Below are 13,945 nucleotides of genomic sequence, written 5' to 3' on the forward strand. Positions count from 1 at the left end.
CAGCCGCGCTAACCGCACGTCTTCCGAAGCCGACCAGCGCACGTCTTTCCGAAACTGACGAAGCGTCGCGCACGTCCTGTCAGAGAGGACGGGGCGTCAGCACGCATCTTCTCGAAACTGATAGGGTGTCAGCACACGTCTCCTCGTAATAAAAGCATCTGCAGCACGACTCCCGAACGGCTACCATCACGTCTCCGAAACGCGTGCCTTTTTTGAAAATCAAATTAAAGCGAGCGCCCTCGGTACGGACCAAAATCCTCCTGCTACCTTACGAACTCCCCGCGCCAAGAACAGGACCCTTGTCGCAGGGAGTGGGGGGCAGTTGATGAAGGGAAATTTGGCCCGACCTCGCAATCACCCGACACGTGGCAAAAGCAAGCAACTCGGGGCAGCAGAGTGCCCAAAACAAGCACCGAAAATCCAAGCTCACTACTGAGCCCGAACTCCACCAGACCGGATTCCCTACTGGGAGCCCGAGCTCCCTACTGGGAGTCTGAGCTCCCTACCGAGATCCCGAGCTCCCTACTGGGAGTCCGAGCTCCCTACTAAGAACCCGAGCTCCCTACTAAGAACCCGAGCTCCCTACAAGGAGCCCGAACTATCTCGGGCCCTAAGCCTCACAAAGCCGTGACCCGAGCTGGCCCATGGCAGCTCGGAACACTCCCCAAACCGAACTCAAGACATCTCGCTCGCCACTCCAGCACTTCGCTTCCGAAACACCAGACTGACCAAATGTACCTGACACCGAGGACGTCCGTATCCAAGGGCGGCGCACCTGACTGATTTGGGATCTGACGCCTGACAGCTGCACTTCAAACGGCCTCCTGCCACCTCCACCTGCCACCGTCGTTACCAGCCGCAGAGACGGCTCCGACAAAAGGAGCAGTGGCGGTTCTGTCCAGCCAGAGGGGATGACATCCGAATTGGCAGGAGCTCAGAGATAATCATGCCCGATCCGACAGAAGCCTGGAAGTGAGTGCGCGAGGTGGTTATAAAATGCTCCCTACCCCCCAAGAACGAGGTATGCTAACTTTTGCGCTATCTGGCTTATCTTGCCTTTGAAAGATTCTAACTTGAGCTTCGGAGCCCTTACGCCGGGTTCTCCCCGAAGCTTCTTCACCCCCTCTGTTTCAGGTCCCTTGCCACTCAGTTCAGAGGCAAGATCGTTGACAGCTAAGACCGGCCGGATTTTGCATCATCACAACTGATGGTAGTTCAAATGCCACTCCCACTAGGGTTGAGGAGTTAAGACAAGGATGGAGGATGGACTAAAAAAGTAAGGCTCGGGTGAAAAAGAGTACTATATATATATAAGTGTGGCTGTAGAGTGAAAGGTTTTTTTGGACTAAAAATATCTTATATTTTTGTTGTCTAATAAAGGGCATAAAAGTCATTTTATTATAGTTTTAATGCCAATTTTAATGGCTATTAAAATGCCCATATGTGTATATTTAGTCAATCTCTAATTGCAATAGTTGAAAATATAATTTCAATTATTAGCTTCCACCTCATTTAATCCCCTCTCATTAACTCTTATACTTAAGGCATTAATTAATATTTTTGTTGTCTAATAAAGGGCATAAAAGTCATTTTATTATAGTTTTAATGCCAATTTTAGTGGCTATTAAAATGCCCATATGTGTATATTTAGTCAATCTCTAATTGCAATAATTGAAAATATAATTTCCATTATTAGCTTCCACCTCATTTAATCCCCTCTCATTAACTCTTATACTTAAGGCATTAATTCATATTTTTTCTTAATAAATTATATATTTAAGTTATTTTTACTAATAAATGTTACTAATTAAATTTATGTCAATATTTTTAAGAATATAAACCTATATAGTTTAAAACTAACTGAAAAAACACAAACGGAAAAGTATGGACATGCCCATTGTAGATATTTGAATTCCACTACATACCTATAAAAATTCAAAATGCCAAATACCCCCACCCTATACACCACCCCCATCAATTCCGAGTTGGCACCTACCCTAACTGTACTTTGGGCCTAAGAATTCTGATCCTAGGCTGAACCGTCGTTCTCTTAAAAACAAAACCATTATTTATCAAGTAGTGGCTAAATAATTCAACCAACCAAATCAAATTGATCAACCTATGAAGTAAATATACAAAATTACAGAAACGTAAAAAGAAATTAAACATGTTTATGATTTTTTATTAATCAAATTAAAAAATAAGTGTAATAAAAAAATTGTTTTTATTGATGATGAAAACGATATACATAATTTAGGACTAACCGAAAATGAAATTATTTTACTATTTGACAAAGATCAATAGTTCATATTTTGGATTGAATGTGTTAACCTTTAATGTCATAAATAAATAATAAAAATAATAGAATATAAAAATACAAAAAATAAAAAAAATACATATTTTTTGCAAAAAAATAAGTGTGGCATATCAAAATTATTTTTAACATAAAATGCAAAAGAACTATAAAAAATTGAAATCATCTATAATTCTATATTTACATTACTATTAAAAGTATGAATAAGATTGTGAAACTTTCTTTTGATTAGCCCCTTTAATTGTGAGGTTTAAATTGTAAATTGAACTACAACTTTTCACCTAATTCAATTCCCTTTATTTAAACCTTATGTTTTTTACAAATGAACAAAAAATAGATACACTTGCAAGGTAAAACATTACAAAAACAATCTAGCCACAAAAGTAGGCCTACCAATGACACTTTAAACTTTACAACTTTACCACATATTTGGACAAGGTGTTCATGTAATCATATTTGGATTTGACAATCTGCACCCAATTAATGATAAAAAATAAAAAATGCATAAATTTTATATAAAATTTTGGATAAATTATTACTATCATTATCATCACATAGAATTATCACACACACACACATAGTACAAATACAACGTTTTGCATTTAACCCTACATTTGGTAAGGGGACAAACACTGAATTGAAGCAAATTTGTACTATGGTTCAGATTTGCATGCATTTGGTAAGAATACGTTTTCGTATTAAAAGTGAACATTTTTTTTAATGACATGTTTGCATTCAAAATGGGAGCAAAGTTTGATTCCAAAAATAGGATGCAAACTTTGCGCTTAAAGTTGATTAACGTGAAAAAAGTAGATTCCAATGTTGAAATTTGTGTGTTGTACCCATCACAACCAAACATGTTTGGTAAGAGAACAAAATTTGTCAATACAAAACCAAATCAACTTTGTATTTTCATTAACTGTTCATATTGCATTTACACTTTTACCAACTGCAACCCATAATTTGCACTCTTACTTGATACAAAATTTGTGTTTTTTCTCATTTTGCACACACTAGCAGTGTAAGTTTTGCATCTCAAAACCGGATGCAAAATACCACCTTCTTCCTATCCCAATTCTCTCTCATATAAAGTGGGGGCTACATCATCTTGCTCCCTACCTTATGCTCCCATCTCAATTCTCTTGCATACAAAGTGGGACCAAACTATTTTACTTCCTATTTTACTTTTCACAAATAAACATGACAAGGTCAAATCTAAAACAAAAATAAGCTAGATTCACACTCATCCTATTTGCATTCCATTATATTTACACCAGTGCAAATGAAAATTGTACCTCAATGAAACACAACTTACGGTTCAAAATTTTGATATGATATGCCCCATATTAATAACTTTTGGAAACCCCAAATAAGAGGTGTTTTGGAATTTGGGCACTTTCAGGGGTAGATAAGCCTAAAAAGACCCCTAAAACATTTAAAAGAACTAACGCTGTGTTTGATTGCAGTGCAAATTTATTTGCACTAGTACAAATGCATGGGAGTGCAAATGTCAAAAATGCATATTCTTATTTAATTTTATTTTGGGTTTTACTTTATTCTGCTTCATGTCTTAATTAACTCCATTTATATCGAAATCAAACAAAATAAGCTAAAATTTAAAATAAAAATAGGTCAAAATATACATTCAAATCATTTACACTTTCACGATTTTACATGAGTGCAAATTTACTTACATTGCAATTAAATACAGCCTAAAGAAAAAATTCTGAAGTATCGAAACACCCGATATGTCTGTTCGTACGTATCCATACTTTAAACCTAAATGCACTCTATGTATTTGTACTCCTTTCAAACTGAGCTGAGCTTAAGTTAAGGGCCGTGATGCAGAGAATGAGAAAAAGCCCACAAGGCAAAGAATCTGGATTCTGGACGCTCCATAAAACATACGGACGACAATGGACATAAGTCATAACTATCTATTTATTTATTAGTTTTTTGGCTCAAATTTTCATAACTATTTTGATATTATTATCTATCATGACAAATATGACAATTTTATCTTTTCTTTTTTCGTGATGTAAAATGGAGGAGGATAGACGTGAGAATTGGATTTGGATTGGTCAGAATCGTGGATGACGAAACCGTTCGTTCTAACTTCGTGGGCCGAAGCCCAATATAAGAATAAGGAGGTCAGACAGACTGGCTTCACGTAAATCTGCCATCATCTACCGTCCGATTGGAATAAGCAATATATGTGAACCCCAAGTTTAATCTAATCTGGATATCTGGTGGTTTTCAGGCAAGCTCTCACATGAGACCGGTCTCAGAAAATAAGTTTCAAAGAAAATGAGAAAGAACAAAAAGAAATGGGGATCCCTAACTTTTCTTTTCTTTTCCTTTTTTTTTTGTTTTTATTTTAATGGAAAAACTACCAATAACAGCCCAAACAGTATCTCCAGATCCTTCACCCATTTCTTCGCTGAGCTGGCTTTCTTTGGTTCTCTCGAAAACTCACCAAGGCTAAACCTAATCAATCCTTTGCTTCTTGTCTCGGTATTCGAATCCATTGCTTCAGTCCAATAGTCATCGGCTTGGAGTTCCCCCTCTTGAATTCTATAAATTGTTGAGAACCAATTTCGGTTCTCGCTCCTCGCTCTTCGGTTCCTTTTCTTGCTTTCCTGCGCCATTTTGAGCGAGTGGAAATGGCGGGGCCTGTAGTTGACGCGGAATACCTCAAGCAAATTGAGAAGGCTCGTCGGGATCTGCGTGCGCTCATCTCCAGCAAAAACTGTGCGCCTATCATGCTTCGTTTGGCGTAAGTGCTCATTTTTATCTTCTTCCCGGCTTAATGTTCAATTGGTTCTCTCCTAACTTCTCTCTGTCAGTTCTATACTTCTGTGTGTGTGTGTGTGTTTTCAATTGGATTTTCGTCTTCACGGGTTTTTTCTTGGTTTTTGGGTTTATCTACTTCCTTGTAGCTGACTCTTTTTTTTTTTCATCAATTTTCTGTATATTTTTTAGGTATTGTACCAATAGTTTGTCCTTGTTTTTCATGTCTGTTAAGTGTCATCTCATTTTGTTCCGTCTCTGTCGTGGCAATTGGGTCTTGGTCTTATACTTAAATTCCCAAATTGTAGATTATTTACTTCTTTTTCTTACTTATTCGAGAGTTGTAAGTATATGTTTGCTGATTCCAATTTATTCGAGAGTTGCTGTATAGAATTATGCCTTAAAATTTTTATTCATTACAAATATGAGAACTCCTGATTCCAATTTAAGTTAGGAGTGCGTTGGTGTTAGTTGTATTTGAATCCGAATAGTTCAGCCTGCTCATTTGAAGACCCTTGTTAAATACTTGCTGTTCTTTGAACTTATTTATCAAAAACAAAAAAGTTGTTATATTTCATCATATACTTATTTGTGCTTAGTGTTTAATCGTCCTCATGTAGATAGTTTCAGAAAGAAAAAAATGTCCTCATGTAGCTAGTGGATGATACCATCTCACTTGAATTTTACAATATTTATTGGATGACCATATTAATTAATATTAGGGGCAATTTTGTTATCGTAGGTGGCATGATGCAGGCACTTATGATGCTTCGTCTAAGACAGGTGGCCCTAATGGCTCAATTAGGAATGAGGAAGAGTACAGGCATGGCGCAAACAATGGCTTAAAAATAGCAATTGATCTTTGTGGTGAGCTTTGCTATTCACTATGTTCAGTGTCTCCAAGCTGAACATTTGGGGTACATGATAATTGATGACTTTGCAATTTAGGGATTTTAATTTACTGTTACATCTTATCATCTTCATGAAAGGATTTATTCTAGGAGCTTAGTAAAGCATGCACAGATCAGTAATGTCTTATGTGTTTCTGTTCATAGACTAGAAACAAATCTGGAGAACCATGCACCTTTGGACTAGAGGAAGAAAAGACAGAAATTCTAACTAAATGCTTAAATTGATTACTGTAAAGAAAACGACTAAGGAGAAACCTAGTTGATTAGCTTTAGTTGTATGAAGTTAAAAGAGATTGAAACCTGTCATGGCTACAGAAATGATCATTCATGAACCTGGGTATTCTTAGAAGTTCTCCTCTTAAAATATAAGTTAGTTGTGGTGGCTATGCATTTTTGGAGAAGAAGTGGTATGAAAAGAAATTGATTGTAAAGGAATACACCTGTACTTGTAGATCAGAACCACTTGTCTTGATAATAGAAATCATGAGACATCAAAAGGAATGTGCTGTCGGAGAATATTGCAATGTTGTATTTGTTGATCCTTGCCAACTTGGGGATCTTTCAAGTTTCAAGTTCCTACAGGGCATCATGGAAATGTCTATGTTTAGGGAAGTGTCTAACAGAGGATATCTTAGCAAGAAAAGGTCTGAGTGTGGAACCTAACAGATGTATAATGTGTAGGGGAGCTTTCGAAGATTTGGATCATCTTCTTATTCATTGCAGACTGGCTAGAAGTTTATGGGCAAAACTACTTGGTCTTTTTGAAGTTCAGTTTTGTTTTCCAAATAATCTGGCCGACTATTATGGAGTTGGCAGCTGAAGGGCTTATGTAAAGAAGGTAAGGCGATATGGGGAGTAGGGCCAGCAACAGTGGTATGGGTTATTTGAGTGGAAAGAAATAGATGGTTATTTGAAAACAGCCACAGATCAGATGAATGCCCTGTTGAAAGAATTTTGGGGTAAATTGTATTCTTGGGTGGGAACACATAAAAAACTTTAGGAGTAAACCTTAATAGTTATTTTTTCAGAACAGTTCTCTTTTTGTATCTATGCACACAGGATAGAAATGTATAGAGAATACATGGACCACTGCACAGTGCCTTGCTGTGCAGATTGGTATTTTTTGCTGTTTTATGAGTAATACAATACTTTACCTCTCTCTCTCTCAAAAAAAAGGGGGGGGGGGGGGGGGGGGAACTGCCATTCACTACAAACCACAAAATTTATTGAAATGCACTTTTGCCTTTTTTTTTCTGAATTTAGTCATCTCTTGGTTTGATTGATTTTGAGAGAAATGTATAATCAAGATAAAAATGTAATGTTTATACTTTCAACCAATGTAAAGAATACACATGTACCATAAGCACCTAACTTATTCAATCTGCCTGATTTTGGTATTATGGTGATTTAAAGTTGATGTGTAAGCATAGACTTGTGTGTGCGTGTGTGTGTGTATATATATATTTTCTCTTATTCATATGCTTTGTTTATTGTACTATTTGTCACAAGTGTCAAATAATTGATACCAGGATTTTCCCCTAAAGCATAGATTTTATTGAGGTACTGGCCCTGTTGAGTTGATGACCGCCTTCATGTGAATCTAAGTAGTCTTCCATTCATCAGGTGTTATAAATGTATCAGCAATTTTTTGTTTTTATCAAAATAATTATGAAATATTAGTGCCCAAATTTAAATGAAGCAATTGCCTCATAAAAGTAATTTGATTTAGGAGATTCAAAAGTTGTCAAAACCTAAACAATGAAATCATATCTGAAATTTGACATAATCTGATTGGGTTAGAGTGGATAACAATTGCCTATCAAACATTGCTGTATTGAGAAATGTTAAAAGTAGTCTTCAATATGTTCTTTTTCATAACAGTTTTACAGATATGGTCATGCATAACCTAAACTAAGTTATAGACGAATCAATTCATTGAGTAGTTCAGAGTTTCTAACTACTTTGTTGTCCAACTATTTTTGATCGATAAGAATATCCAGTTTTGCATGAGTTGGAAGTTAAAATTGTAATGTATTTATAAAAAAAGTTACAATTGTTGTATTTTTAACAGTTTGTTCTTTTATTTCTGATTTCAGAGGAAGTGAAGGCAAAATATCCAAAGATTACATATGCGGACCTGTATCAGGTGATTGTAGGAGGAATCTGATTGTGATTTTGTTATTTGAAAAGTTCTCATGATCCAATATGACATCTGAAATTTTATATAGTATGTACCTTTGGTTTACCTGCATAATTTCTTGAGTGGAAGGAATAAGAGTATGGCATCTGAAATTTTATATAAGGCCTTCAGTTTGCCTGCATAATTTCTTGGGTAGAAGGAATGAGATAATGGAGCAAGAATTACACTGCTGTGAAAAATTAATAAAAAGCATTAGCTATACAGGAGAGCAATGAAATCACTATCTTCTTTGATCTTCCTTTCTGACTGTTGATTCAAGTAAGAGTTTTGTTAATCCATGAAACTTGTATTTTCTACTTTGTGTGCTTAGGAACCCCAGTTGTTATAATAATGTTAAGTTAGATAACATGGATCTCCAGATTCATGACTAGAATTACACAATGCACTTCCCTATTAAATATGATGGAAGATGTCTGACACTGGTATCTTGATATGAAATACTAAAAGATGTTTTGAACCATTCATATTATTTGGCATGCTAAATGTGAACGCCAGTAGTTCACCTTTGCATGAACCACTTTTGGTTAAATATCTATATTGTTCTGAAGAACGAGTCTTTTTCCTTTTTGATAATTTGAAAATTGAGCAACTCATTTTAAATGCATTGCAATTGCAGCTTGCTGGGGTTGTTGCTGTTGAGGTTACCGGAGGCCCCACCATTGATTTTGTTCCTGGTAGAAAGGTACACTAATACTGCTTATCATGGGAGAAACAGCTCATTTTCTAGTTACTTCTGTTACTAACCATTTCGGTATTTCTATCAGGACTCAAATATTTCTCCCAAAGAAGGGCGCCTTCCAGATGCAAAACAAGGTTTCAAAACTCCACCTTAATATATTCCTATTCATATTTGAACTCCAACCTGTTTGTTACTTCCATAGGCTTCATTAAAAAAAGCAATGGTTGTTCTAAGGAGTGCATATGGACCACATTTACCCCAAGAGAACTTGGGCATATCTCTTTGGGCTGGTCAGGGACCTGAAGATGAGGGTTGATGCATAAATCATTTGATCTTGGGATTGCCTTTTAGAAGAAAGTGAGTTTAGGCATTTGCCCATCTTGCTAGTGATTGGGGCCTGATAAGAGCTACTAGATGTGGGTAATTAATGGCACCTTACTTTTACAGCACACGTCCATGCCAACACTCTTTCCCAACTCAAGGACAAAAATAATTGTTTGCTGTAGGTGTGAAATTAAACTGAGATATCTGAGATGAGTTTGCTGTAGGTGTAAAACATTTGAGGGATGTCTTTTATCGGATGGGTCTATCGGACAAAGATATTGTGGCACTATCTGGGGGTCACACACTGGTACTAATCTCTGCATGTTTGTATCTGGAATCCCGGATGTTTATATGTGCCTGATGTATCAAAGCTAACATAGTTTGGTTGATTTTGGTATTTCAGGGAAGGGCACACCCAGAAAGATCAGGCTTTGATGGACCATGGACCAAGGAGCCACTTAAATTTGATAATTCCTATTTTGTGTAAGATATTAATGTGAACTCGAGTGACTTTTACGGGTATATTTATTTCATACAGTGATTGTTTATAAATATTGTAATCAGGGAGTTATTGAAAGGGGAATCAGAAGGACTATTGAAGCTTCCAACAGACAAAGCATTGTTGGAGGTTCCTGAGTTCCGTCGTTATGTTGAGCTGTATGCAAAGGTAATATTATCTGTTATTGTGACTTAAAAAAAGTAACCATAGTTGAGCATTTTTCTTTTGTATGGACCTTTTCTGGAAATGGGAATGTACATGCTTCAAATAAATGTTTGTTGTGTTTACTCCCTCAAATATTACATTTAGGTCCAAAATATTGATACAATACACCACGTATTGGTATCTGAAGGCACGGCACACGGCATGGGTGGAATAACACGATGCTGTTCAGGACCTATGGCTGCAGTCATGACCACCATTAAAAGTTTTGACTGCCGGCATAGGTCCACTAATTGCTATTCAATTATTCATCCAAACATTTTGACGTTTTTATAGGTTGTCTCAATAGTCTGGAGTCTTTGGACCACTTACATATATACAATTACATTGATGGCCCAAACTTGTTGGATCTATGGATTTTTCCCAAAATATTAGAAAAATACAAAAATTATAAAACAATATTTTTATATGTTATAAATGATTTTCATTGTAGGAAAGAACTATATTATGGATAACTCATTGATCTAAGAAAAAGTTGTCACAAATGAATAATTTTATTAATTTTTAAGAAAAACCAAAGTTTAGAAAATAATTTATTTTGTTACTCTAAATGATTTCATGCTAAGGGAGCTATAATAAGATATAACATTTAACCCAAAAGGAAAAAAAAAAGAAAAAAAAACTCATTTGATGTGTGTTTTATATGAATTTTTAGTTTGATTGAAGCTCAAACACTGGTTGATGTATATTTTCATGTAAACTATTAAAATGTGCATTTATACATTAGATTCAGGGTTATTTTCTACTGTATTCATGATTATCCCCAAAGTGTATCTTTTTAGAGCTTTCCGATACTGATATTTTGAAGATTTTGGGAATTTGCAGCTTGAAATAAACTAAGTGGGTGTGCATTATTAGTCAAGAAGATTTTGAGAGTTCTAATACTGGACCTTTTCAATGTAAACTATTAAAATGTGCATTTATACATTAGATTCAGGGTTATTTTCTACTGTATTCATGATTATCCCCAAAGTGTATCTTGTTAGAGCTTTCCGATATGATATGCGATACTGATATTTTGAAGATTTTGGGAATTTGCAGCTTGAAATAAACTAAGTGGGTGTGCATTATTAGTCAAGAAGATTTTGAGAGTTCTAATACTGGACCTTTTCACTTTGGCAGGATGAGGATGCGTTTTTCAGAGATTATGCTGAATCACACAAAAAACTTTCGGAATTAGGGTTTTCCCCCAAGGTGGAGGCAAAAAATAATACTGCAATATTGGCGCAAAGTGCTGTGGGAGTCGCAGTTGCAGCAGCAGTTGTGATCCTGAGTTACCTTTATGAAGTTAATAGAAGGATCAAGTGAAAAGGCGTTCTTTGGACATGTCAATTATCCTAGAAAGAGTTGGTGGAATGTGGCACATATCCAGCCAGGACAAAGAAGGCTGCTCATATTTTCTATTGATAATATTAATAATAAAACCTATTATCTGCTTGATCGTCATACACCAATTTGTGACATTGACCCACAAGCTAGTGATAAAATAGTTCAGCTCCCTTTGCAACAACGCTACTCGTTCACAAACACCAAATTGAATTTATCTGGCGGCTCTCTCTTCACAAATTACAACAGTAGCCTGAGTTTTTAATCAACAACTATGGTTCGTTTTCAAGTTGTCGGAATGGGGAAGGGATAATAATGCTTCAACTGTGTCAAGACTAGGAGGGAAAAAAGATACATGCAAGACTGCCCATGATTTTTATATATGATAACCGGAATTTTCAATTGCAGACCCAAAGTCAATACAATTTATTGTGGTTGTAGTTTATTATGGAGGCAAAACTATGCCTTCTGTGAGAAAGACTGAATTCAATGAGAACGGCAAGCAACAAATCAACTGACCAATGCCAGAGCAGTGACCAACGCAGCAGCAGCAGCAGCACACTCCTTTCCTCTCTACGGGAATGGGAGCCAGGGAGAACAAGTTCATCTCCAACCTACAAATAATTAATTTTAGAGGGTAAAAAAACTAGTGAAGTTAGTAGTACGTTTCGGTCAGGCTCTTGGGCTCAAGGACAGTGTGATATCTTGAAAAACCTTCAGCCTCTTGTCGATTTTTCTCTGGCAGATTCCAGGGTTGTTAGTACCATCAGTCTTGGGCATCTCATTAGAGGGACCAAGAATTGCTGCAATTATGGCCTCTTCAAAGTCCTTACTATCAGGCAATAGCTCCGTCCACTCGTCCCCAGCTTCTTCATTGCAAAGAGATCGTCTCCTGCTCTTCTGTTCTGGCTGCTCTACAGCAGTAAATGAAGTGCGTTTTGTCAAGTGTGGTTCCCATATATTCTCCTTGGTTGCAGCTGCGGCATTGCCGGATCTGGTCCTCTTGAGGCTTCCCAGAGGGTCATGGAAATGGCCCGGAGTTGGCTCTTTTACTAACTTGGATGAATAGAATGGTGGTGCGTCGATGTTGAGTGAATTTGGAATTACAGGTTTCATGCTCCTATGAGACGGAACGGCCTGGTTGGGTACTCTATTTGAATCAATATTCTCGTCAGCAAAATCATCTTGTAGGTGTAGCTTTGTTGTATTAGTGGTGGTGGAGGACAGGGACAGAACAGTGGGCTGCTGCTCCTTGCAAGGCTGAGGTTGCCAAATGGAGGACGAACCCAGGTAGGTATCAAAGAGCCGACTCTGTTCAACCCTGTCAACTCCTTTATTCATCAGTTCTGACTCTAGGTCAAGAAGCATCTGTTGGGCCCTTTCAAAGGCTTTGAGATGTGAATCTACCCCTCTTGGGCCATCTGCTACAGCGGGTCTCACTCGTCCCAGTGTTTCTTTGGCCTCAGCAATTCTCCCTTGCTTCATTAAGCAGATACCCAGATTGCACATCTTGTTATTATCGGGTGCAATCATAAGCGCCCGTCTATATGCATCTTCTGCTTCAACATAATTGTTCTGCTGCATGAGTGCCCACCCCAAGTTTCCCTGCAATGCCCATTTCCCCTCCACATTAATAAATTAAGAAGTTTCAAGGAGGAGGAGTAACAAAGTTGTGGAAAGGGAACACGTACCAGTAACCTCGTTGCTTCTTGCTCCACTGAAACCTGAAATTTCTTCCCTTGGGATCTAGCAGTCTTGGTACGCTTTCCATTGAAAGCCATTCCTTGTTGAATCAAGTACAATTTGTGTTTCAGAAGTGCAACTTGATCATCTAATCTCCCGCATCTCTGCAGATAAGGAAAAAGAATCGCTTTTCAGTCCACGGAATTCTCCTCCCCAGTCTCAGTCTGAGACACCCTAAAAAAGCTAGAGAAGAAAGAATAGGAAATTATAGAAACCTTGTAAAGATCCAGAAGAATATTATCAAGAGACTCCTGGGCTTGATCTGAACACCTACTCCTCAGTGACTTGATGGCTTCAATGGCTTCTTCAGCCCTGTTTTGTTGCTTCATTACAATAGCCATGTCTTTCAGAGCACTGTCAACCCTATCTCCGGCATTGATTGCAGCCCAGAACAGTGGAATTGCTCTCTCAGGGTCCTTATCCACCAACTGATCCACATAAACATTCAAAAACGAAAGGCTTTCTCGTCAGATAAAATCGAACACATAACAACTGGGAATTGGGAAAGACACAATCTTGAAATGGACATTTGGGTTTCGAAATCTTGCCTGAACATTTTTTGCCCTTACGTAAGGAGTATCTCCAACAGGAACTTTGTGAGTGACATGAAAGGACTCCGAGCGAGTTCTGGCGACCCCCAAAGGCTTGACTGGTGAACAAGGAGCAGATTTTGAAGGTCTGAGACCAGGTTGGGCGGCGTTCCATAGATCCTGCATCATCATCCTAGTTGAAGGGTTTCTGCAGTTTGTACAGATGAAGCAGTTCTATGGGAGAGAAACGGAGATGAGAAAGATAGAGGGAGAGAGAGTAGAGTCAAGTTGAGAGAGAACAGAGCACAGACGGGAGAGAAGATCTACTTTCCCTTGGTGAGCGAGGCGTTGATATGAGAAGAATTTTCGAATTATTCGACCGTTGGAGTTACCGTTCCAAAACTAGC

The 13,945-nt window shown here is 37.5% G+C and overlaps 2 protein-coding genes across 2 annotated transcripts; one reads left to right on the forward strand and one right to left on the reverse strand.

Annotated features, from left to right (window-relative positions):
- Positions 1-4,638: 4,638 nt before the first annotated feature.
- APX3 (ascorbate peroxidase 3) lies at positions 4,639-11,385 on the forward strand. The gene is made up of 9 exons (XM_010267677.3): positions 4,639-5,090; positions 5,847-5,971; positions 8,112-8,161; positions 8,832-8,897; positions 8,980-9,028; positions 9,443-9,525; positions 9,622-9,701; positions 9,783-9,885; positions 11,062-11,385. Exons 1-9 carry the CDS (start codon positions 4,978-4,980, stop codon positions 11,245-11,247), a joined length of 855 nt encoding a protein of 284 aa, XP_010265979.1. The 5' UTR covers positions 4,639-4,977; the 3' UTR covers positions 11,248-11,385.
- A 232-nt stretch (positions 11,386-11,617) lies between these two features.
- LOC104603615 (Tetratricopeptide repeat (TPR)-like superfamily protein) lies at positions 11,618-13,866 on the reverse strand. Its single transcript, XM_010267676.3, has 4 exons — positions 13,557-13,866; positions 13,224-13,436; positions 12,957-13,112; positions 11,618-12,870 (listed from the first exon to the last, which is right to left on the reverse strand). Exons 1-4 carry the CDS (start codon positions 13,728-13,730, stop codon positions 11,938-11,940), a joined length of 1,476 nt encoding a protein of 491 aa, XP_010265978.1. The 5' UTR covers positions 13,731-13,866; the 3' UTR covers positions 11,618-11,937.
- Between the last annotated feature and the right edge of the window lie 79 nt (positions 13,867-13,945).

This window comes from Nelumbo nucifera, chromosome 5 (assembly GCF_055504915.1).
Source record: "Nelumbo nucifera cultivar China Antique chromosome 5, China Antique-T2T, whole genome shotgun sequence".
Classification (NCBI taxonomy): Eukaryota; Viridiplantae; Streptophyta; class Magnoliopsida; order Proteales; family Nelumbonaceae; genus Nelumbo; species Nelumbo nucifera.